The sequence below is a fragment of the Phascolarctos cinereus genome, unplaced genomic scaffold (assembly GCF_003287225.1).
Source record: "Phascolarctos cinereus isolate Bilbo 61053 unplaced genomic scaffold, phaCin_HiC Scaffold_1;HRSCAF=81, whole genome shotgun sequence".
Classification (NCBI taxonomy): Eukaryota; Metazoa; Chordata; class Mammalia; order Diprotodontia; family Phascolarctidae; genus Phascolarctos; species Phascolarctos cinereus.
The window spans coordinates 264,048,731-264,072,445 of record NW_027555514.1 but is presented as its reverse complement, the minus strand read 5'-3'; the positions used below and the strand labels follow the sequence as shown (position 1 = coordinate 264,072,445).

At 40.6% G+C, this 23,715-nt stretch overlaps 1 protein-coding gene across 3 annotated transcripts in view; it reads left to right on the top strand.

The window, feature by feature from the left end:
- The window catches only part of NR2C1 (nuclear receptor subfamily 2 group C member 1), an 80,730-nt gene extending 66,540 nt beyond the window's left edge, over nucleotides 1-14,190 (top strand). For all 3 annotated transcript variants that reach the window (XM_021006473.2, XM_078146626.1, XM_021006471.2), the window contains 4 exons: nucleotides 1,102-1,241; nucleotides 2,572-2,709; nucleotides 7,860-7,965; nucleotides 12,201-14,190. In XM_021006473.2, coding sequence (XP_020862132.1) covers nucleotides 1,102-1,241; nucleotides 2,572-2,709; nucleotides 7,860-7,965; nucleotides 12,201-12,375 — 559 coding nt within the window. In that variant the 3' untranslated portion in view covers nucleotides 12,376-14,190. The remainder of the gene's footprint in view (nucleotides 1-1,101; nucleotides 1,242-2,571; nucleotides 2,710-7,859; nucleotides 7,966-12,200) is intronic.
- Nucleotides 14,191-23,715: the final 9,525 nt, after the last annotated feature.

The window sequence follows — 23,715 nt, the reverse complement described above, 5'->3', positions numbered from 1 at the left end:
GAGACATTTCCCTCCACTGCATTACAGGTGCAGAGTATTACATTTGTGGGTCTGTTTTGCTTAGGGTTTTAATTCTTACAAGGGAAGTGTCTGGGGATGGGGAAGATATAGGGGGAAAACAGAAATCATCAGCACTAGCCATTAGATTTATCACTGCTGTTACTTGAATTGAGATTTTTTTTCCCCATGGGCCAATGCCTTCGTTTTCTGTGACCTAGCCACATACTAATTGTTGATCACAGCTTTTATTTAGAGCTCCCCACTCTCACTCTCTTTATCTTGTTCTAAGTAAAATGCCCATATAACCCTCTGTTCAGAGGTGGGGGGCTACAGGTATGTAGTGTTGAAGATGCTTTTCGGATTTATTGAGCTATTTTCTTTGTTTTGAGAGAGGGCTTCGAGATGTGTTGGTTGCAGGGGATGACAGTGTCAGACAGCATCCAACGTGAAATACCAGTGGTGTAACAGACCTGAAAGGGGTCGACAAAACTGAATACAGAGATAAGTGAAATACCCCTGTAATAGTATATAACTCATCATCTATAATTTGTAATCTCTAGGAAGATCAAATGATCCCTGAGGAAATTCCTTAAATGCCTGTAAATAAACGTTTAAGTACTTTTAGTAGGTGTCAAAAAAACATCTTTAAAGACTTTGGAGGCATGATTTTTAACTCATTAACTTTATGTAGATGTTCACTTTATCAGGTTTATGTACTTGGATTTTTAGAGATTTTTACATTTTTCTTTATATAGAGTCATCTTCTCTTTATAGTTGTTACATGGATCACTTATTTTAGTTGCTGTCACTGAGAAATATGAAATGAAACTCCAGATGTTTATAGCTTTAGTACATTTTTAAAATGATGAAGACATTTCAGAATAGGCTGAATTTAATACAAGTTGGTTGAAATATTTACCTATTTATCTCATTAACTCTTTAAACCATACAGTTAGCCATGACCCCTCCTCTGTAGTCTTCTCAAAATCATTTTAGTTCAGCTACATCTTACTTTTTAAATGAATGTATTTATTATGTGCTGTCATTGGAAAGTAGTTAAATAACCGAGTTGTGGATTGTGTTGCCTTTTTCTCTTTACAGTCAAGAAAACAGCATCTCATTAGTGAAAGCATATTGGAATGAGCTCTTCACCCTTGGGCTTGCCCAGTGCTCTCAAGTAATGAATGTGGCCACGATATTAGCAGCGTTTGTTAATCGTCTTCACAGTAGCCTTCAGCAAGGTAAAAGATGCCTCCTTTTCTTTTTCGGAATAGAGGACGATGTTTTACAAGGTCTTGTTTAGGTGAACATTTAAAAACTTGACGTCTGGAAAGTCTACAGATGTCTTACATATCAAGTACCCTTTTTCCTCTTTTACAGTCATTAATTATCAGAAGATGTTTTTTATGAAGAAGTTCAGAAACAATAGCATCCAGATATTGTAATAGTAGGTAAGGAAGGCAGGCCTTTTCAGGTCAGGCCTTAAGAGTCCCTGACTTCATGCCTTCCAAACTCGCTCTTGGCCAACTTACACACAATGCAAATTTGTTAACTTCTGTGGTAAAATGACTAGATACTCACATCATCTGGTCAGCCTACCTCCATCCTAGTGTTGACATACCAGCAAACCGGATTAATTCTCTCCAGGCTGCCTGGTAAATGTAGAATCAGGCTCAAGGGAGTTGGCTGTCCTCAAGGGATACCTTCATCAGATGACGGTGGTTTGAATCACCCTTCAGGGGAGGGATAGATTTGCCATGCGGCCTGTCGGGGTCCCTCTCCCCTTAAGCAGTGCTGATAGCAGCCTTGTTAGTAAAAAACCAGGAGGGTGGGCTCAGGAGTTCTTGGTTTGCATCCCACCTCATAGTAACATAACTGGGCACCTTCATGTCATCAGTAACATGCCCCACGCTAGCACTGGCCCATTTCTGGCAAGTTTCAGTCATTCATTCAATGCAGGGTGTGTGCAGGGGATGAGAGAGCGGAGTCAGAGTGACATTTATAAGTTCTTTGGGTTTGACAGTTGCAGAAGATGCCACTTCCTGACCTAAATATTTCATCCTTTAAGTGTCTTTTGCCTCAGTCATTTCTTTTCCTTGAACTTGAATACATCTTGCTTGTAAGTCTCTAGGCCTTGCAGCTTTATAGCCTGAAATGTTATCTGTAACTTTTTTAAATTCTGGAAAATTATATTTCTGCCCTCCCCCCCTCAAAGAAATATAAATGAGTGAATTCTGTTCCCAGAATTTTAAATCTTTGGAGTATTTTAATTATTCCTGCTTTTGGCAGATACTGGTTTTTGAGTATATTTTTTTGGATCCAAACTTCTAAATGTTAGGTTTGTGACATTTTATGAAGAGGAAACACTGCCTTTAGTACTTTTCTCCATGTTTTTGTATGCTGAATAGCTTCTCCCTTTTATCTTGCATGATTACTCTATTTCATCCCTCTTCAGAGATTCTCAGATTTACTAAGACGATCAGAATTGTCAGATTGATCAAACAGCACATAAAAATGAAATGTCACTTTTCCATAATTGCATACTACGAGGATTTTTTTCTGTCGTTCCAGATAAACTGTCAACAGAGAGAGGAAAAGTCATGATGGAGCACATCTTTAAGCTCCAGGAGTTCTGTAACAGTATGGTCAAACTCTGCCTGGATGGGTATGAGTACGCCTATCTGAAAGCTATCGTGCTTTTCAGTCCGGGTAGGTAACGTTGAGCTTATTCTGAAGTTATAGGCCGGTGGACTGTCTGCCCAGAGCACCAGTTCTTGCTGCTCATTTGAACACTCATGGCTCACCTCTGCAGCATGTCTTCCTGGTGGGACATTTCATCCCACCTTGTGGGAACACAGGCCCCTTTTCTAGGCCGGGAGCAGTGCAGGTGGAGACCCTGGCTCTGATCTCAGCACAGCGTTTCACTTCTTAGGTGTAGCCAAGATCTAAGAAATGAGGGTCTCTGTCTTTATAGGTAAAATTCCAGAGACCTCACCACATATTTTCCCCCCAATATATTTTTATTTCAATAAATATTTCTCAATTATATGTAAAAGAATTTTTAACATTTCTTTTTTAAAATTTTGAGTTCCAAATTCTTTCCCTCCCTCCTTATCCTCCCCCCTCTTTGAAACAGCAAGCAATTTGATATGGATTATACATGTGAAGTCATGCAAAAATATTTCCATATTAGCCATGTTGCAAAAGAAGACACTGATGACATCCCCCTTCCCCCCAAAAAACAAGAAAAACAAAGTTAAAAAATATGCTTTGATCTTCATTCAGACTCCATCCGTTCTTTCTCTGGAGATAGATAGTATTTTTCATCATAATTCCTTCAGAATTGTCTTGGATCATTGTATTGATCAGAAAATCTAATTCACAATTGATCATTAAACAGTATTGTTGTTGCTGTGTACAGTGTTCTCCTGGTTCTGATCACTTCACTCTACATCAGTTCGTAGACGTCTTCCCAGGTTTTTCTGAAACCATCCTACTCATCATTTCTCATACAGTAGCATTCCATCACAATTACAACTTGTTCAGCCGTTCCCCAGTTGATGGTGGATATCCACTCAGTTTCTAGTTCTTTGCCACCACAAAGAGTTGTTATAACTATTTTTGCATAAATAGGTTTTTTTCCTTTTTCATCTCTTTGGGATACAGACTTAGTAGAGGTATTGCTGGGTCAGTGGGTATGCAGTTTTGTAGCTCTTTGGAGGTAGTTCCAAATTGTTCTCCATAATGGTTGAACCAGTTCACAACCCCACCAACAGTGTATTAGTGTCCTGATTTTTCCACATCCCCTCTAACATTTGTCATTTTCCTTTTTTGTCATATTAGCCAATCTGATAGGTATGATGTGGTACCTCAGAGTTGTTTTAATTTGCATTTCTCTAATCAGGAGTGATTTAGAGCATTTTTTCAAGCGACTATAAATACCTTTGATTTCTTCTTCTAAAAACTGCCTGTTCATATCCTTTGACTGTTTATCAGTTGAGGAATGATTACTATTTTTATAAATTTGACTCACTTCTCAACTATTTGAGAAATGATACCTTTATCAGAGACACTTGCTGTAAATTTTTCCCCCAGTTTCCTGCTTTCCTTTCTCACCACAATTTCTAACAGAAAATGTTCCACTTTGATTTTCAGCGATGTTATTTCTCTGCTACTTCTCTAGTACTAATTCCAGTGAAGCAAACTAAAACTGGATAATCAGCTGCTGAATGTTGCAAGCTTGCCTCTGCTCATATAATTTTCGTGTTTATGATTTTGGATTGATTTTCAAGGACTGTGCAGAATAATGTGAACTGTGAGAGAATCTGCTGACCCTGAATGACATGGATGACACTAGTGAATTTTTTTTATTATTACTGCTCTTAATGTTCCACACGAGTTAATCTTGTCTTCCCATTCCCCACTTTAACCAGTTTGCCAGCTTTGTTATCCCATTCTCCAAGCTCGCAGACACAGCTAAAAGTGAGACATTTATTCAAACTGACATACAATTTAGCTTCATTAAGTTAAATAATTCCAGATCCTTTTAGTCTATCTCATTTTTTGTTCTATTGTAGTCGCCAAAGAACTCTTCCTACTGTTTTAACTTTTTCTTAATTTTGAATATTAATTGTAATGTATTTTTATCATTGGTGTCTTTTTGTGCATGTGCTATTATAGCTATTGATAATTGCCTTGAAGAATTTTCCTTTACCATTTTATGCTACTAATGTTTGCCTGCAAAGGTTAAGCAATTTTCAAAATCTGTAGTTTCAAAACTATTTGACTCAAACAATAAGAATGATCTTTTCTTAATAAAAATGTGGTACAGAATGTGATCTGCCAGATTTCTTATGTTTTCGGGACATTTTTAATATCTTGTTTCCAACCTCTAATTGAAGCACAAAATAGTAAGAATTACTTCCACTTCCTTTAGTTATCTATGTTGGTCATCTCTTTGTATGTAGATGTCTCTAGGTTTTAGAATTCTGTTTGGGTGTCAGTGTGTATATCATGCCACTGATAATAGTAACTTGTACTTATTGGGGGCAGCTAGGTGGCGCCATAGTGCCTAGAGCGCTAGGCCTGGAAGTCTGGAGACTCATCTTCCTGAGTTCAAATGTGGCCTCAGACACTTACTAGCAGTCTGACCCTGGGCAAGTCACTTCACTCTGTTTGCCTCAGTTTCCTCATCTGTCAAATGAGCTGGGGAAGGAAATGGCAAACCACTGCAGTATCTCTGCCAAGAAAACTCAGATGGGGTCATGGAAAGTGGAACGTGGCTGAAACGACTGAACAACAACATACTTATTGCACTTTGTAGTTTGCAAAGTTCTGTTCTTGTGCCAGGGATGTAAAAGTGCACATGTTGCTATTTTTCAGTACCTTGGTTGTTGTCTGGACTGTCTAGATCAGCTCTCCAGCTTATTTAGTGTCTGCTGTGGTCTTAGCAGGTGAGGTTATAGGGCTGTCACCCCTTCACCCCAGAAGCTTCACCCCTTGTAATGCGGGCTAAGACCCCATGAACTTTCTTAGCTGCTATTGTACTATTTACACTCACTGAGCTCTTAGTCCGCTAAAACGCTAGAACTTTCAAAGGAACTGCGTCCAGCTATGGGGCTCCCACCTAGTCCTTGCCACGGTGACTTTTTGCAGTGATCTCCTAATTATCAGGAGCACTTACGGTACGTTCTGCTCTGAGCTCTGCTCTTAGATCTGTCTCCACACGTTTGTGGGCACGTCAGTGTTCAGTGGCCAGTCCTCCCCTGGAACTCATCTTGTCACAAACTGAATTCGTCCCTCTTCCCCCCTCACCCCCACCTCCTTGGTGAAGTCCTCTCCGGTTCGCCTTCATGTCCCTTGCAAAGTCTGCAATTCCATCTAGCCCATCACGATGTCAGGTTTTATCTGATTGTCCACAGGCACCCTGTGTGTGCATTAGGCTTGTCATTCTCACTCTGTTCTTAGCTCTGGGCACCTTTGATCGTCTCCACAGTGGTGCCATCGGAAGGAGTCCTGGCACTGGAGTGAGGGCGCAGTAAAGACTTCATTGATAAGGGGATTGTGGGATACAGACTGCCACTGCTTGGAGTTTGTTTTAGGCCAATACTTAATGTTTTTTATTACGGACTTGTTTAGTCATTTTCATTTGTGTCCAACTCTTCATGACCCCATTTGGGGTTTTCTTGGCAGAGGTACTGGAGTGGTTTGCCATTTCCTTTTCTAGCTCATTTTGATGAGGGAACTGAGGCAAACAGGGTTAAGTGACTTAGTCACACAGCTAATAAGTGTCTGAGGCCGGATTTGAACTCAGGTCTTCCTGACTCCAGGCTTGGTGCTCTATCTGCTGCACTGCCTAGCTGCCCTCATTCTGAACTTAACTAACCTCCAAATAAAATATACCTTTCAAGGACATTTTTTTCCCCCTAGGCAGTGAGGTTAAATGACTTGCCCAGGGTCACACAGCTAGTGAGTGTTACGTGTCTGAGGCTGGATTTGAACTCAGGTCCTCCTGACTCCAGGGCCGGTGCTCTATCCACTGTGCCACCTAGCTGCCCCTTCTTTTTTTCTTAATTGCTGTTCTTGGCATTTCTCTAATTACTCAGTTCAGACATTTTCTTCCTTTCCTCAGTGCTTTCAGTGCCTGCTTCACAGTCTTTCTCCCCACCCCAACTCCTGCTCAGATACTAGGTTAGTAAACGTTTAGGTGCCTACTCTGTGCCAGGCACTGAGCTAAGCAGTGGCTAGGTTCCATATTGATGTTCCGTCAGATACCCTAACTTCCCACTCCCTCAGCTTACTCATTTCCCTTGACTCCTCCTCCAGCCATCACACTAATGTTCTGCTTCCGTGCTCATTAACTCTGAGATACCTTTATGTGATCATAATCTTTCAGGGGCAGTGAGGTGGTGCAGTGTGTGACTCTGGGCAAGTCACTTAACCCCAATTGCCTCACCAAAAAAACAGAACATAATCTTTCATCATTCCATCTTTCCTTGTTTTATTACTCATAACCCTGTTTTCCATTCTCACTGTGGCTTCTGTTCTTTGAAACTGCCCCTTTTATTATGTCTTATGGTATGGTAATATCCCATTATTTTCATATACCATCATTTTTTCAGCCATTCTCCATATTTATGGGTACCCTTTTCTTTTTCAGTTTGTTCTTAAATTAAAAGGTGCTGTAGTCAGTATTTTTTGTAGCTATGGATTCCTTCCCTTTTTCTTTTAACTCTTAGAGACATTAACTCTCCTCATTTTCACAGACAGTGAAACTGAGGCCCACCCATTCAGTCATTTGCCTGAAGAGGCACTTAACAAACACTGGTTGAACTTAATTTAGTGGAGGCCCAGAGAAGATACTGACTTGTCCTCAGCTATCCAGTAGCAAAACCAGAACAAAAACCAAAGTCTCCGAATTATAGCTCAGAGCTCTGTTTCCTGGACCACCCTGTCCTTTAGGAAGATCATCGAACAGTGACATCATTTCTTCAAACACTGTGTTTCTCTCATGTGTTTGCTAATTCTTTTATAGGAAAACGGGTGAGTTCTCATTTAGGTGAGTTAATCTAAATATCATGTGACTTTTATCCCTAAGGGTGTTAGTCCATTGGCATCTGAGAGGCTAATGAGGAATGAGTGGCAACCCTGGGGCAAGGACTGGAGCCCAGAGGAGTACCTGGTTCTCCGTCCCAGTGCTTCCGCTGTTACCCCAGGCTTAGCAACCCATGGGTGACTGAGTTGTAGCTGCAGTCATGACTTCAAAGAACCCGTGCGTTCAGGGGTGGTGTTTCCTCACAATGCTTCTCTTCACTGAGCCGTGCTGACCCAGGATAACCCTGTCTGCCTTGTTGTTTCAGATCATCCAGGCCTAGAAAACATGGGACAGATTGAGAAATTTCAAGAAAAAGCTTACATGGAGTTTCAAGATTACATAACAAAAACATACCCAGATGATACCTACAGGTTTGTAGATTTAAGTGATTATGTAATAACACCCTTTTCTGTATCAGATGAGATGAGGTATGCAAACTGTTCTGCAAATCCGAAATGTTCAATATAAATGCCAGTTGGTGCTGGTGGTGCTGGTGCTGGTGGTGCTGGTGGTAGTAGTAGTACTAGTAGTAGTGGTAGTAGTAGTAGTAGTAGTAGTAGTTGTTGTTGTTGTTGTTGTTGTTGTTGTAGTAGTTGTACTTCCTTGGGGATTACAAAAAAAACCCCCTAATTCAGTTATGCTAATTAGAAGTTCTTTTAGAAAATAGCATTAATAACCTCTGCAGTTAAACTTATTTAAAAAATTGGCGTGAGGAAATTTTGTGTCATTGAGTATGTCAGGGTTCCTTTTCAATGTGTAATTTCATTCATTCATTCATTCTTTGAAACTGGATCTTTGTCATGCCCACAGGCTCAGTCCCATTGCTGCTCAGTCCCCATGGAAATTTTGACTTGCTTAGGTTGTGACCTGGGCAAGGCTGCACCTCCATACAGCCTGGAGTCTGCCACACAGGGACTCAACCTCATTGGTGCTCCACTCAAAACTCCCTAACCCACCCAGCTTGGCCTCCCCAGGAGCAGGGATTACAGGTGTATACTACCTCACCTGACCCAATTATAAACACTTAAATAAACTTTAACTCAGTCAGCAACATAGAGGTTTTTGTCCTCTGCTCTTCTGCTACGTCTGGAAATGCTGTGGGGTGGGGTCAGGAGAAGGGGTCCGTTCTTAATGTCTTTAAATGCAGTAACTGCTCTGCCGACTAAAGTTTTAGCTTCCTGGGCTAGTGAGAGACTGAGTAACTTGCTCAGAGTTGCATAGTGTCACAGGTGGCACTTAAGTACACTTTTTTCCAACTCCAAGGCCAGCTCTCTTTTGACTCTTCTGCACTGCTTTTTTTTTTTGTAAATCATGAATGTGACTTTGTCACCCACATACCTCACAAACCATTAGTGATTTTCTATTGAGATACAGCCTACTGACCTCGGTGTTCAAAGCCCTATATAGTAGTAGGGTTCTAACCTACCTATCCAGCCTTCTCTTCTTGTACTCTCTGTTGTCATTCAGTCATTCAGTTGTGTCCAACTCTTTGTGACCCTGTGGACCACAGAACTCCAGGCGCTTCTATCCTCCTGTGTCTCCCAAAGTCTGTCCAAGCTCATGTTTATTGCTTCTATGACACTGTCTATCCATCTCATCCTCTACCATCCCCTTTTCCTTTTGCCTTCAGTCTTTCCCAACATCAGAGCCTTTTCCAGTGAGTTCTGTCTTATTATGTGGCCAGAGCATTTAAGCTTCAGCTTTAGTATTTGACCTTCCAGTGAATAGTCTGAATTAATTTATTTAAGTATTGACTAATTTGATCTCCTTGCTGTCCAAGGTTCTTTCAAATCTTCTCCAGCACCACACTTTGAAAGCATTGATATAACTTTCCTTGTAGTCCAACTCAGCCATTCATTACTACTGGGAAGACCATAGCTTTAGCTGTATGGGCCTTGGTCGGCAAGGTAATATCTCTGCTTTTTAGTGTGCTGTCCAGATTTGCCATAGCTTTCCTTCCAAGGAGCAAGTAAGTGTCTTGTAATTTCATGGCTGCAGTTGCTGTCTGCAGTGATCTTTGAGCCCAAGAATATAAAATCTCTCACTATTTCCATTTCTCCTCCCTCTGTTTGCCAGGACGTGATGGGCCTAGTTGCCAAGATCTTAGTACTCTGTGTGTCCTGTCTTATACTCTGTTCCAGACAAAGGGAACTAATCTCCATCTGCTATTTAAGTGCTATCCTGTACCATCTCCACACCTTTGCTCACAATTTCCCCTGTTTCTGTGATATATGTCCTCCAGCCTTGCCATTTCTGTCTCTTGATGTCCTTTGCTTCCTCCTGGAGATGAGGGGGTTGGACTAGATGACCTTTAGGGTCCCTTGAACTCTAGATCTATACTCCTGCGATTCTTCCCTTAGAAGGTCAGCCCTGTGCTCCCCCAAATACCTCTCACTTGACTTATTGACTAGGAGTTGTTCTTCTCCATGAAAAAACCCTTTGGATCCTTGTGTAAACTTTATTTGAGCTTCAGGTGGTGGTGCTCAGTCTGGGGATTCGGTAAACCCACCTGGCTATCACTTGGGTTTCTTTTTAAGCCTTCTCTTTTCATAGTAAAGTCATAAGTCAGAAAGTCCACCCTTTCTTGCTCCAGGTGAAAGTGCTTCCATTTCCTCATTCTTCTTCCACTTCTCTGAACCTTCTCCAGCATCATTTATGTCTTTTTTGATGTAGAATCACCAGAATTGCATTGGTTTTTTCAGAGATGGCTACCATCATGCTTTGACTAGAAAGATGGTCATTTCAGCTTTGTTTCTGGTGCCTTTCCAGATTATCCACCAATGTTCTGTTGGTTCTTTTGGGCTGATGTTTATATAGAGATCTATATTCATGGGCACACAGATCTTTTCCTGAATTGTAACTAATAGCTTAGTGGCCATCTTCCTATCTGAATGTGGTTAGGATTACTTTTCCTTAAACCCCGAGGCTCACTGAAGTTAATCCTCCATTTTTCTGTTCCTCCTTGGTGACCTTTTCCTTCAATATACTCAGTCAGGGGATCTGGGTTTGAATCCCAGCTGGGAATCTCCTTAGATGTGTAAATTTGGGAGCAACTAATTAACCTCTCTAAGTCTCAGTGTTCTGTCAAATGTGGATGGTAAAACTTACTCTGCCTACCTTATGGGTTTGTGGTGAGTAATGAGATATTTTTATTAAGGTGATAACTTATTTATTGGTTTAGTCTTTTACTGTTGGAAGAATTTAATGTCATATAGAACAAGTCAGCAAGCACAAATTAAATACTTACTGTTTGCCAGACATTGGGCTAAATGCTGGGTATATAAAGAAAAGCAAAACAGTTCCTTTATTCAGACAGTTCACCATCTCATGGGGCTGAGGGTGAAGAGAAAAACCATGTGAATGAGGTATCTGCAAGATAATACAGGTCAGATGTAAGATAATCTCAGAAGAGAAGGCACCCTGTCTGCTGGTAGGGAAGAAGCAGGAGAAGCTGCCCACAGAGCACGAGATTTAAGCTACGTGTTGAAGGAGCCAGGGGAGATAAGAGGTAGAGGTGAGGAGGGGAGACAGCCAGTACGGAGTCAGAGGAGGTGGAATGTCACACAAGGAATAGATAGGGGAAGCTGGCAGAGCTGTGACAGGAAGCATGTGGACAAGAGTAAAGTGCAAAGAGGCTGGAGAGAGAGGAAGGAGGAGGCCCTAACGCACCTCACAGGCCAAATAGAGTTTTATATTTGATCCTAGAGTAAGAACCGCCGGACCCTATTGAGAGTGTGAGGAGAAGGTGTGACATTGGCAGACCCATTCTGGAGACAGTGACCTTGGCAGCTGAAAAGAGGGTGGGGGGGTAGAGTTGAGGCATTTTAGAACCATTTAGAAAGTGATTACAATAATGAATTAAGAGGTGATGGTGACCTGAGCTAGGTTAGTGACTGTGTGAGGGAAAAGAAGGAGACGTATAAGCGAGATGCTGTGGAAGTAGAAACGATGAGATTCGTCATTGGATTGGATGTGTGGAGTGAGATTGACGAGTCGAGGATGACACCAGATTACAAGCCTGGGTGACCAGGAGGATCGTGGTGCCCTTGGCTGTAATAACAAAGTGCAGGAGAAGGGAGGACTGGGGAGAAGATGGTGAGTTCTGCTTTGGACATACTGAGTTTGAGATGTCCTCTTTAGTGTATTGTTCGTGCTTAATTTCCCCTTTAAAAATCTGTTGCCTTTCTCAGAAAAGTCTTTGGTGATCCTAGCCTTTATTATAGGTGACTTCTTACACCAACACCTCCCTTCTTCCTCCCCCGTCCCCCTTAAAACACTCACTACGCTTCTCTGCAGACTGCATTTTGTGGATAACTATAAATGAACTTCGTTTTCTGTTTTAAACATTCCAAAATCTGAGATTTAAATTAAGCCACAAACCATGTATACATATAAAATTCTTATATTTTTCCTCTTTAAATTTTACAAGTGTGACTGTAACTTTCATTGACAAGAAATAGTATGACAATGTATAAACAACAGCATAAGAAAACAGCCATACGAGGTGAAACCCCAAACCCAGGAGATAATAAGTGAATATAGATTTGTCCATAAGCTCCCCTGTATTTTTTTTGTCTGATTTCTGACTTGGTTTTGTCCTCTTTAGGTTATCCAGGCTACTTCTCAGATTGCCTGCACTAAGGCTGATGAGTGCTACTATCACAGAAGAATTATTTTTTAAAGGTCTCATTGGCAATGTACGAATCGACAGCGTCATCCCATACATTTTTAAGATGGAGACTGCAGATTATAACTCCCAGATAATTGGTCATGGCATCTGACAGCTTGATTTTGTGGTGCTGTAGACATAAACTCATTTCTTCAGAACACAAGACACCAGACTGTATCTGGTCCTTCCACCATATCTGGACATTTCATTTTTAATATCTGACTGAAATCCAAAATGGTTTTCTTTTTCATGTGACCTTCAGGAATTTGTAAGTGACTCAGCACGTACCAGGAATGAGCGTCATCTTCCTTCCTAGTCTCCTATTTAAGTGGATGAGGAGTCTTCAGAATTCAGCCTTGGCAAAGAGCCATCAGGAGCACTGCAGACCTGTGTGAACTAAGATGTCTCTGCACGTTTCATGTTGGAAAAATAATAATAAATTCACTTTCCTTTCAGAGTGTTGTTCTATTTATGTTTAATTTAATCATGAACCAATATGAAAACTCAGTGGTCTGGAATCCCTAAGAGCCCAGGGATTGCCTTCAATTTTCACATTTCTGTAACAGAACTCACTTTTGTTTCAATTAATATGTGAAAAAGAAATAGGTTTTTTGCTTAATGGTGTGATGATGCCATTAAAACTTCAGGGAAATCAAAGTAGAAGAAAAAAATTTTTTTTTTAACTTTTGTAAATACCATGGCATCCCTAGTAGACTACCCCCATTGCTGGCAGTGGGTCATGGGCAATTCTGGATGTTCAGGGTTGATGTTTTAGTGTTGTGTACTAGTAGATAAGCACTTTTTATTTATGCAGTAATTGGTCTACGAGTAAAGTGTTGGCCAAGACACTTTATTCTGTGTTCTCCTATTTTTAGTTATCCACTGTATTTTAAGAGAGCCGCACTGACTGAGCCCAGAGTTGTGTTTTGGTTTAGTTTGGGGTTTTTGGGGGTTTTTTTGGTTTTGTTTTGTTTTTAGCATTTCTAACACTAGCTAGTATCACTTGCTCTTCCTTTCTCGAAAGAGCATTCTGACCTCAGGATTTTCATTTCCCACGTTTCTGAGTAATTTCCATAGCACATTGACCCAGCTGGTTGATTTTGCCATTATAAGTTTAGGTTTTTAAAAAAATCCACATGTAAGGAAAATAAATTTGTTGGTTTTTAAATAACCCATTTGTAATGACAAATTTGAATTTTTAGGGTGGCTGTGCCTAATTTTAAAAATTGATCATATACTTTCATTTGGCAGCAGTTTTCTTAACTGCTGTGAAAGGAAGAAATATGCAAGGATCCTCCCTGTGTTTAATGATAGTAGGCACTTAAGCTCCCATTATTGCCATTTCAAAAACATTTTGAGTTCTTAATTACAGTGTCTTCCATAACACGTTTTTCTGAGCTAATTTGATATTGATTTTAAGACATTTCTTTTCTTTGTTCCCTCTGTGAATTGTTTAGTATTTAAATTCACTGATTTGTAAAAACCAATCTGGAAATTTCATTACAGGTAGCAAAAATGAATTTTGGTGAAGTCTTTTGTAACAAAAGAGGAGCTGGATTTTTCTTGTTGTGTTCACTAATCATTACTATCTAGTAAGTCAGAAATTAAAATGTGTTAGCCTATGGTTTTCACCTGTTTATTAAGGGTGGCTTTTTTGCCAGTTAAAAATGAGATTTTTGTCAATGGGTTTATAATTTTAAACTGAGAGGAACAATACGTTTAGTATAAAACCTTTAAATGGAAAAAAATAATTTTATACTTTATAAAATCCAATGTAGCAAGACAAGAGTTCAGGAAAATAATCCTTTAAAAACAATGTACATACAGTTAAGAGATATGTGTCATTCAGGCATTTTCCTGATTAAACTTGTAGTTATATTTGGAAGTGTTTCAAAGAACTGTATTAAAGTACCACTTGCATTACAAATTTCCACGTCTTGTGTCTTTAGTCTCATTAGAATTCCTTGCTTTTCCTACTCCATTGTGTTCTCTTTAGGCTGTTTTTGTCTTGTCAGTGTGAACCTTGGACATTCAGAAAGGGATGAGGCGTTATTGCTCATGTGGCGGAATGTTTTTAAGTGCAAGTGATTAGGATTCCATGGTCTAGTGAAAAGATCCCAGCCAGTGGGCCTGGATTCAAATTCTGGCTCTTGGTACCTATCTGTATGACCCTGGCAAATCACTCTGCCCCCATGTCAGTTTCCTGCAAAATGAAGCTAGCAACATGCAGTCTACCTTGTAACATAGTTGTGAGGCCAGTACTCTGTAAACCCTAAAAATTAAAAAAGAAAAATTAAAAATATAAATATATAAACACAAAATACAAAAATAAAGATTAAAGATTAGATTAAAAAAAATTTAAAGAATTGCTACCGATGTGTACTTAGGGAGGTTTCATGAGCCTCGGTTTGCTTCCTCATAAGGAAAATGAGGAGATTCGACTAACGACCAGTTTTCTGAGAGTGTTTTGAGGTTTGCAAAAGCCTTTCCTGGGGACAGCTAGGTGGCGGAGTGGATAGGGCACTGGGTCTGGAATCAGGAGTTCAAATCCAGCCTCAGACACTTGACACTTACTAGCTGTGTGACCCTGGGCAAGTCACTTAACCCCAATGCCTAGCCAAAAAAAAAAAAAAGCTTTTCCTTATAGTAACTCCCATGAATAAGGCAATGTAAGAATTGTTCCCATATCACAGATAAAGAGACTGAGGCACAGAAAGTTTAAGTGGTCTTACCCATCATATATCAGACCTGGAACTTGAACTCAGATTTTCTCAGCAACATCAGTGTTTTTCTCACTATATACCATGCTGCTTTAATAACTAGATGATCCCTTTTCATAGAGTCCCTTTTTGTTCTAAGTTAGATCCCTTTTCCTTGACTTGTGAGGCGAGGGGGGCAGGGAGGTGAGGCAGAGGATGAGTGAGGTTGCCATTGTCAGATTGCGAATTTGGCTTGCATTTTCTCATTTCATTGGTTTTCTTCTTTGTGTTTCTCACCTTCCTTTAACATCATATCCAAGCCCCTGCCTGGGTTTCTCTCAATCATCCAAGCGATTTCTTCTCCACAAAAGCATGGCTGAATATTGGTCAGGACTAGCTCTGCAGAACCTACTGCCCCTGGCTCTGCTCGTTGGATCGTAGGTGGAGAGCTGCATGGGATCTCGGATGGGGGACACTTTAAGGTTGGGAGTTTCCATTGATGAGTCTTTGGGTGAGGGAAAGAGTAGCCAGGGTAGTGAAAAGGGTTAGGGAGGAATCCTGAGCTTCTCTAGAACCCCTTTCCACTTAGAAGAGGTCCAAGGAAGGGGAAATATTCACCACATAGGGGTCCCTTTCAGTAGAATGGCCTGAGGAAGATTTGAAATTTTGGTCCTATGATGTCATCAAGTGTCATTCCTCCACTGAGGCCAATTGTAGCCTCTCCTTGTGTGATTCATCCTTTCTTTGTTCCCAAAGCCTGTGCTCCATAGATTTACCCACTATGCTGGTACCAGTTTACCATCTCAACTGCCAATGTACTACTCAGGTTGTCCATCTCATCTCATTCTCTTTATATTCCTGTCTCACCTCCTTTTCCTACTGTACAATGGCAGCTTACTTTTATGCCCACAGATGACCTGTCTTTCTGATGCTCTTTGGGCTATTTGTAATTCTCAGCCACGTAGGAGCATAAATATTAGAGCTGAGAGCCGCTTCTGAGACCATCTGCCCCAATCCATTCCTTTTACAGATGAAGGAAAAGGCCCAGGGAGGGATGTGACTTGTTCAAAGTCACATAGGGCAACAAGCTTCAGAGGTGGGATTTGAACCTAGGTTCTTATAGCAACACTTAAAATGAATTTATATTAAAAGTGCTGGCTTTTGTGATAGCAGGCAATGTGGTATCAGCAACAGTGGATTAGTTTGGTTGCCAGTGATAAATTAAAACCATGACATTTTATTTTCTGTCTGCTTGAAGCTTGCAGTCTAAAAGGAGAAGGTTGGATGTTGGGGAGTATATGCTACCCACACAGACAATAATAACACCTAAGTGGATTGTTGTTCAATTGTTCAATCATGTCCCACTCTATGTGACCCCATTGACTTTGTCCATTGGGTTTTCTTGGCAAAGATATTGGAGTGGTTTGCTATCTCCTTCTCCGGTGTGTCCCTATTTTTATAGATGAGGAACTGAGGCAAATAAGGGTTAAGTAACTTGCTAGTTTCTGAGGCCAGATTTGAGCTCAGATCTTCTGACTCCAGGCTCGGTGCTCTATCTACTGTACCACCTAGCTTCCCCAAAGTGGATTAGAAAGGTGCAAAACAATGTTCTGTCAGGTCTGAAAGGGGAAGAGGCCAGTGCCTGACATCACAGGAACTGACCTCTTCATTGGTTTTAAAAAATGAGTAGGGATTCAACAGATGAGTAATTATATTCATCTAGCACTTTTAAGGTTTTCACAACAATCCTGAAGGTAGAATATTATGTATTATTTTACCTACTTTAAAGTTGGGGAAACTAAGGCTTGAGTTACCTACCGTAAAAAACAGTGTGGTGGGCAAAGAAGGACACACCAGGCGTGGAAAACAGTATTCTACAGATGAAAAGTCCAATTTAGCTAGAGAATAGAGTACGTAGAGGGGAGAACCATATGAAATAAGGCTGGAAATACAGGGTGGTATCAGATGGTGGGGAGCTTTGAAGGACAAGCTGAGAAGGTTGAACTTTTCTCAGCCAACAGGGAAAAGGAGAGTGCATGAGGTAGATGAGTGTCAGAACATCAGGAAGGATGGCAAAACGGCAAAGGTTCTAGTCATTGGATAAGGAAGGTGAGGTGAGTTGTGGTACCCTCGACAGCGAGGTCAAGAGGGCAAGGTTTGTGCTGTGCTTTGAGGATGTTGAGTTCAAAGTGTCTGAAGGATGACAGGGTAGAGTGTCCTGTAGGCTCTTGGAAATGTCAGTCTGGAGCTCCCCATTCCCCTTCAAGGAAAGCATCAGCCTTAGACTGGACTTGGTCTAAGTGATCCCCCACGCCTGGAATTGGGGCATTCCTCACTTCTGCCTTTGGGAATTCCCCGCAATCTTTCAAGGCTCAGTTCTTGGGCTGTCTTCTGTAAGGAAGCCTTTCCTGATCCCCTTCGTTTGTGCTTCAGCCTCGAATAATCATATATACAGTATGCCCAAATGTTTGGGTGCAGTTGTACATTTTAATAGCATATATCTGTAAGTGTGTATATGTGTGTGTGTGTATATATATATGTGTATATATATATATATAAACACACACACACATACATACACATTTGTGTGTATGCATATAATATAGATTGTTAGTATATATACACAATATACTCTCCCACCTATGCATATATAGCATTAACCATATATCTACACATGTATATATGTATATACACATACATGTATGCATGCACACAAATATATGGTATACTATATATTCAGAGGTGGGAGTATATATTATACATACATATACGCACCACATGCATCTATACTATTTACATACATACTTTTAAAATTGTTTATTTCAGTCGTGTCCAACTCTTTGTGACTCCATTTGGGGTTTTCTTGGTGGAGATATGGGAGGAGTTTGCCACTGCAGTGGTCTGCCAGGGTTAAGTGACAGGGTCACACAGCTAGTAAATGTCTGAGGCTGGATTGGAACTCAGGAAAATGAGTCTTCCTGATTTCAGGCCCAGCACTCTCTCTACTCTGCTATCATATAAATAAATACATAAATGTGTGTATGTATATTATTTATATGTATATTTGTATCTAGATGATATGTGTATTTTCTGTATATGTACATATGATGTGTAAACATATACACATCTGTATACATACATATATATCTATATGTGTTTATATACATGTATTTGTGTATATATTACATACAAACTTAATGTTTTATATGTTATATGTAAGCTTCCTGAAGGCAAATACTATTTTTCTTTTTGTCTTTTTCTACCCCAGTTCCTCCTTCCTGCCATGCCTTGCATATAGGTGTGTTGTAGATGCCTTTTGGATTGGATTAAACTGGAGGTTAAGATTTAATTTGAAAATCATCTGCATAGAAGCAGTAGTTGAAGTTGTGGGAGTCAATGAGATTGTGAGATTATGAAGATGGAAACAGAAAGGCCAGAGACAAAAGCATCTACCTTAAGAGATCAGGAGGAAGGGAGACCACAGAAGGGGAGGTATGGTGATGGAAGTCAAGGAGAAGAGAGAATCCCAAAGCAGAGGTAGCAAACAGTACCATATGCCACCCAGGTCAAAGAGGAGGAGAAATAAAAGCTAGCTATTGCATTTGGGCATTAGGAGGAGGCCTTTAAGAAAGCAATTTCAGCAGAGGAAAGGGTTAGATAGTACAGAAGTGGAAGTGACAGGTAGAACTTTTTTCAAGAAGTTTGGTAGTGATGGGGAAGAGCTGGTGAAGAGGCTATATAGGATGGACCAATCTACCAGATGGCTTTTTAGATTTAGGGAGACCAGAGCATGTTTGTAGGCAGATGAGATGGAGCCTGTGTCAAAGGAGATACTGAAGATACATGAGAAATAAGATCCTTCCTAGCTCTAAAATCCTATATTTTAGCTTTAAATCTATGTTTCTGTGTACAGTTCTTGTCACAATGTTGGATCCATGATCAATAAATATTGATTAATCTTCCCCTCCTCCTTACCCCCATTGCCCAGTGCAGTGTTGTGGCCGTGAAAAGGACTTCATTCAACATTGTGGGTAGTGGGGAAAGGCTAGACTTAACAATCAGGGGACCTGAGTTCAAATCCTAGCTCTGGGGCCAACTAGCTATGATCTTGGGCATCACTCACATTTTGAGCCTCAGCATCTTCCTGTGTCATTTTGGGGTACTGGTATTCCAAGTACACAACTCAGAATTAGTTGTGACGCAAGAGCTTATAAACCTTGAAGCCTCCATTTAATGTGATTTATCACTGTATAATTTTACCCACTGCAGACTCTGAATCAATAGACACTTGCCCTGCCTGAACTAAACTCATTTTATTTCTTTCCTCATTTCTGTCACTAGACGGCAGTGTAAGCATAGAAACTGCCACCATCTTTGAGGGCTGCTGGGCACAAGCATGTTAGCTAGTAGGGACCACCACAGAATGTCAGAGCCTGAAGGGACCTCCCAGGCCATCTAGGCCAACCCATCCTTAACTAAGAATCCACTTTACAACATAATCGATGAGTAGTCATCTAGCTAATTGGAAGACTTCCAGGGAAGAGGAACCCATCATCTTTAACATGTTTATTAAGATCAGGAAAGGTATTAAGAACAAACAAAAGATGAATCTAATGTGAAGGCTTTTCAAAAGACAGGGAAAACATCTCTCTGGTAAGAGAGACCAGGATTGAATTTCCTCCTAGGTGGCCTAAGAAAACATTTATGAACAATAAACTCCCTAAAACATGCACACACGTGCACACACAAACACACAAGCACAGTAATAGCTAGCATTTCTAGTAAGTTTTGCAAAATGCTTTATATGTGTCATCTCATTTGATCCTTGCAACAACTAAGGTAGATAGTCTTAAAATCCCCATTTTACAGATGAGGAAACTGAGAGATTGGGTGATGTGTAGGATCACACAAGTGTTTGAAGCACCATTCAGACTAAGGTCTTCTTGACTTCAGGTCCAGTAGTCTATCTTCTGGGTCACCTAGCTGCTTAGGTACAGTATGAAGAGCCCTGACTCTAGATGAGGGGTCCTGAGCTCAGATTCTGTTTCTGATGCTTATTACCTGTATAACCTTGGATAAATCTCCAAGCCTCCCCAGGCCTCAGTTTGCCCACTTAAAAAATGATGGGACTGTTCCATATGGCCCCAAGGTCCTTTTCAGGTTTAGATCTGTGATCCATGAACCTATGAAACTTCTTAAATGGTTAGGGAAGAGATATAGTGGGTCCTCTAAAAAAAAGTTTCCTCAGCAACACTTAAAAGCTGAAATAAAGCAGGATTGGACTAAATCAGATATTCTTAACCTGAGATTTTAAGGGTCCATGAAGTTGGATAAGGAAAAACTGCACATCTTCATTTCTACTAAGCTTTAACTGAAATTTGGCATTTTCCCCAATTCTTTAAAAACATGATTCTGAGAAGGACGTCCACGGGTTTCACCAAACATTTTTTTTCCCCAATTCTTTAGAATTCCTGGTGAACACACCTCATCTCCTTGTTTTGTACTTTGCTTGATATTGACACTAAAAAATCTAAAAGTGATCTCTGTGGTTATATATTTCACAGACTCATCGTATACTTAGGAGGTGCCTTGTTAGAGCACTCAAGGATGTTTTTGTTACTGAGTCAAATTTTTATTTCTAAGCAGCAAACAATGAACACAGTGGGATTTTACGTTCTCAACACCTCTCAGTCAACTATATGACAGTGAAGACATCTGCTATAGAAAACAGTCTACAAATGTCTTCCTATTGCCTTCTTAGAGATGGATATATGAATCATTCTCATAATGATTTCAGAGATGAAAAGTTCACAAACATATGGGGGATAGACATACACTTCAGCATGTCACTGTTGGCTATGATCTTATTGACATGGGTACTCTGTTCACTGAGACAGATCAGAACCCAGCCAGACCTTCTTATCCTGTCCTTGCACAAATCCTCCATAGACAACACACCCAACATGCTTATAATAAACTATGGGGACATTCCTTTAGATTAATGTTATTATTATTGTTTTAGTATTTTATGGCTCTTGGTGTAGTTTTCTGGCTCTCCATCTGCTATGTATCTCTCTCTCTCTCTCTCTCTCTCTCTCTCTCTCTCTCTCTCTCTCTCTCTCTCTCTCTCTCTTTCTCTTTCTCTCTGTCTCTCTCTCTCTTTCTCTGCATGGCCAGTCTAATCTTTTTCTGGTCAAACGTGATTAATGATACCTTTTATGTTACTTCTTGCATATAAGTCATTGTTAGTATTCTTCTCTTGCCTATGTACACCCATTATGTATCTTTCCATGACTATTTGTGTCACATGGAATTCTGATTCATATAAGGTCATAGAATTCCATGATTTGTAGCACCATAGTTACTGGGAGATCATTAACGTTGAAAAGATGGGCTTTGGTGGCAGAGATCAGCTTGGAGTTATTAAGTGTCATACAGTTTTCTCAAACGTGATCCAGACAAGTCTCCTCTTCCTCTTCAGTTCTGGACCTAAATCATTACCTATTGAAATGCCTATCCCAGCTATATGTACCAGTGCTCTAAATCAGTGATCAAACTCCCTCCTAGGCAGAGCAGGAATAATTATTATAAAACATAATTGGGAAATGTTTAACAAAATAAACATTTATAATGCAACATAGATAATGTTAATTTGTGGTTTTCTAAATCAATATGCAGCCCAACAGGGATCCTTTGTTTTTGAGCTTGACATCACTGGTCTATATCCTAGTATTATAGAATCAAAAGATCATTGATATAGAGGTAGAAGATACCTGAGAAGCCATCAGATCCAAAGAGGAAAGAGAGGCCCTGGGAAGTTAAGTCATTTGCCCAAGTTCATAGACATAGTAGATGGAAGAGCTAGGCTAGCTCTTCCCATGATCCTTGACTCCAGATTCAGTAGGCTTAATATGACATGACAGTTCAATAGTGATACAATCAAATTTCAGGAGATTCCAGGCTCAGAAAGGTAGGAAACATTTATTAAGCACCTACTATGTGCCAGGTAAAATGCCTAAGCACTTTACAAGTATCTCACTTAATCCTCACAATAACCCTAGGTAGTAGGTGCTATTATTATCCCAATTTTATGGTTGAGGAAACTGAGGCAGATATGGTTAAGTGACTTGACTAGAATCACACATCTAGATTTGAATTCAAGTCTTCCTCACTTCCGGTCCACACTTGATAAACAGTGCCTCTTCTCTGCCCCTAAGGCTCAGGAAAGCCTTGAGGAGGTCAATCCTTGAGTTTATACCAGTGGAGAGTGAACCTGGAGTAAGTGGGCCAGCACCACCACTTCAAAATGATCATGGACTAGGAAGGTGACAATGAGTCCAATCAGGAACAAGGAGAGATGCGTACATGAGGAGGACAAATACAACCCAGGTAGGTGCATAAGCATCTACAAGAAAGCATCTCCAATTTCTCTTTAATTTTAGTGCTTTCTTTCTTAGGCTACTCCCAATTCATCCAGTAGAAACCTTCTTTGTAGCTAGTTATTTTTATAGCCACCCCCATCAGACTGAGCTTGAGAGCAGGGACTGTCTTTTGCTTTTCTTTGTATCCCTAGTGCTTAGTATGTGTATAGTTAGTTGATAGTTGATTGATTGAGAAAGATAGTCACCCAAGGGAAAAATAATCTTCAAGAAGCGCAACCCCTGTGTACCATAGAACAACACTGGCTAAGAACTTGAGAAAGGTCTTCCAATAATCAGGGATTGTGTCCACTAGGGTTGAGCCCACTCTCCCCAAGAAACTTTTATATGTAAGAGGAGAGAATGCCCCCAGTTTGGAGGGGGTGTTATATACTAACTGTTCTTATTAGTAAATACCTTTTGTGTGTGACTGGCTGATAATTAATGAGGAGCACACCAGATGGGGGCATATGAGCAATCTCATTAGAAACCTCAGCCAGTAGTGAGGGGAGAAGTAGGCAATTGTCTCTTGGGATCCCACCTTGACAATACTGGCAGAAGTCATAGAAGTGGCTCTCAGTGGGGCATACTATGTAAATGCCAGCTATTATTACTTTCATAATAATAATAATAATAACAATAATGAAAATGAACCATGCTCCTGTTCACTGGCAGACAGAGCTAGGATTCAAAACAAGGGCTTTCTTGGCCCCTGGAGAGATCTCTCCACTGCAACAAAGTTACTTCATGTTTATCTGTTCACATTTGTTCATTTGATATCATGTAAACTATATTGCCACTGTGTTGGCTTATAAAGTGTGCTGGATTTGGAGCTGGAGAAAACGGTTAAAATTTTGACTGTGCTAGGTATGTAACTGGGGGCAAGTTAACTTCTCCGGAATTCAGTTTCCTGATCTGTAAACCATCCAGGTCGGACCAAATCTTTTCTGAGTTCAAATGCTGACTTTCTACCTGGGTGATACTTCTTTTTCGGGACTCAGTTTCCTTTTCTGTAAAATGAAGGGGTTGCCTCTGACGCCCCTTTCCTTTCTAGATCTCTAATCCAAGATTCTATCTGTATGAACTTGAATGTCCCTGGGGCTCAGTTTCCTCATTTGTGAAACGAGACTCAGGTCAGTTTCCCTTCTATGTGTAAGAGGCTGAGAGACAGCTTGCTGTCAGGGGGCGGGACCTCGAGCGGGGGCGTGGCTTTGAACCAGGGGCGGAGCTTTCTGTAAGGGGCGGGGCCTGCGCCATCGCTCCAGCCTCGCTGAGATCAGGAGGCGGGGCGACGGAACTCTGCGGGCGGAACCACAGGGGCCGGAGCTCCGTTTT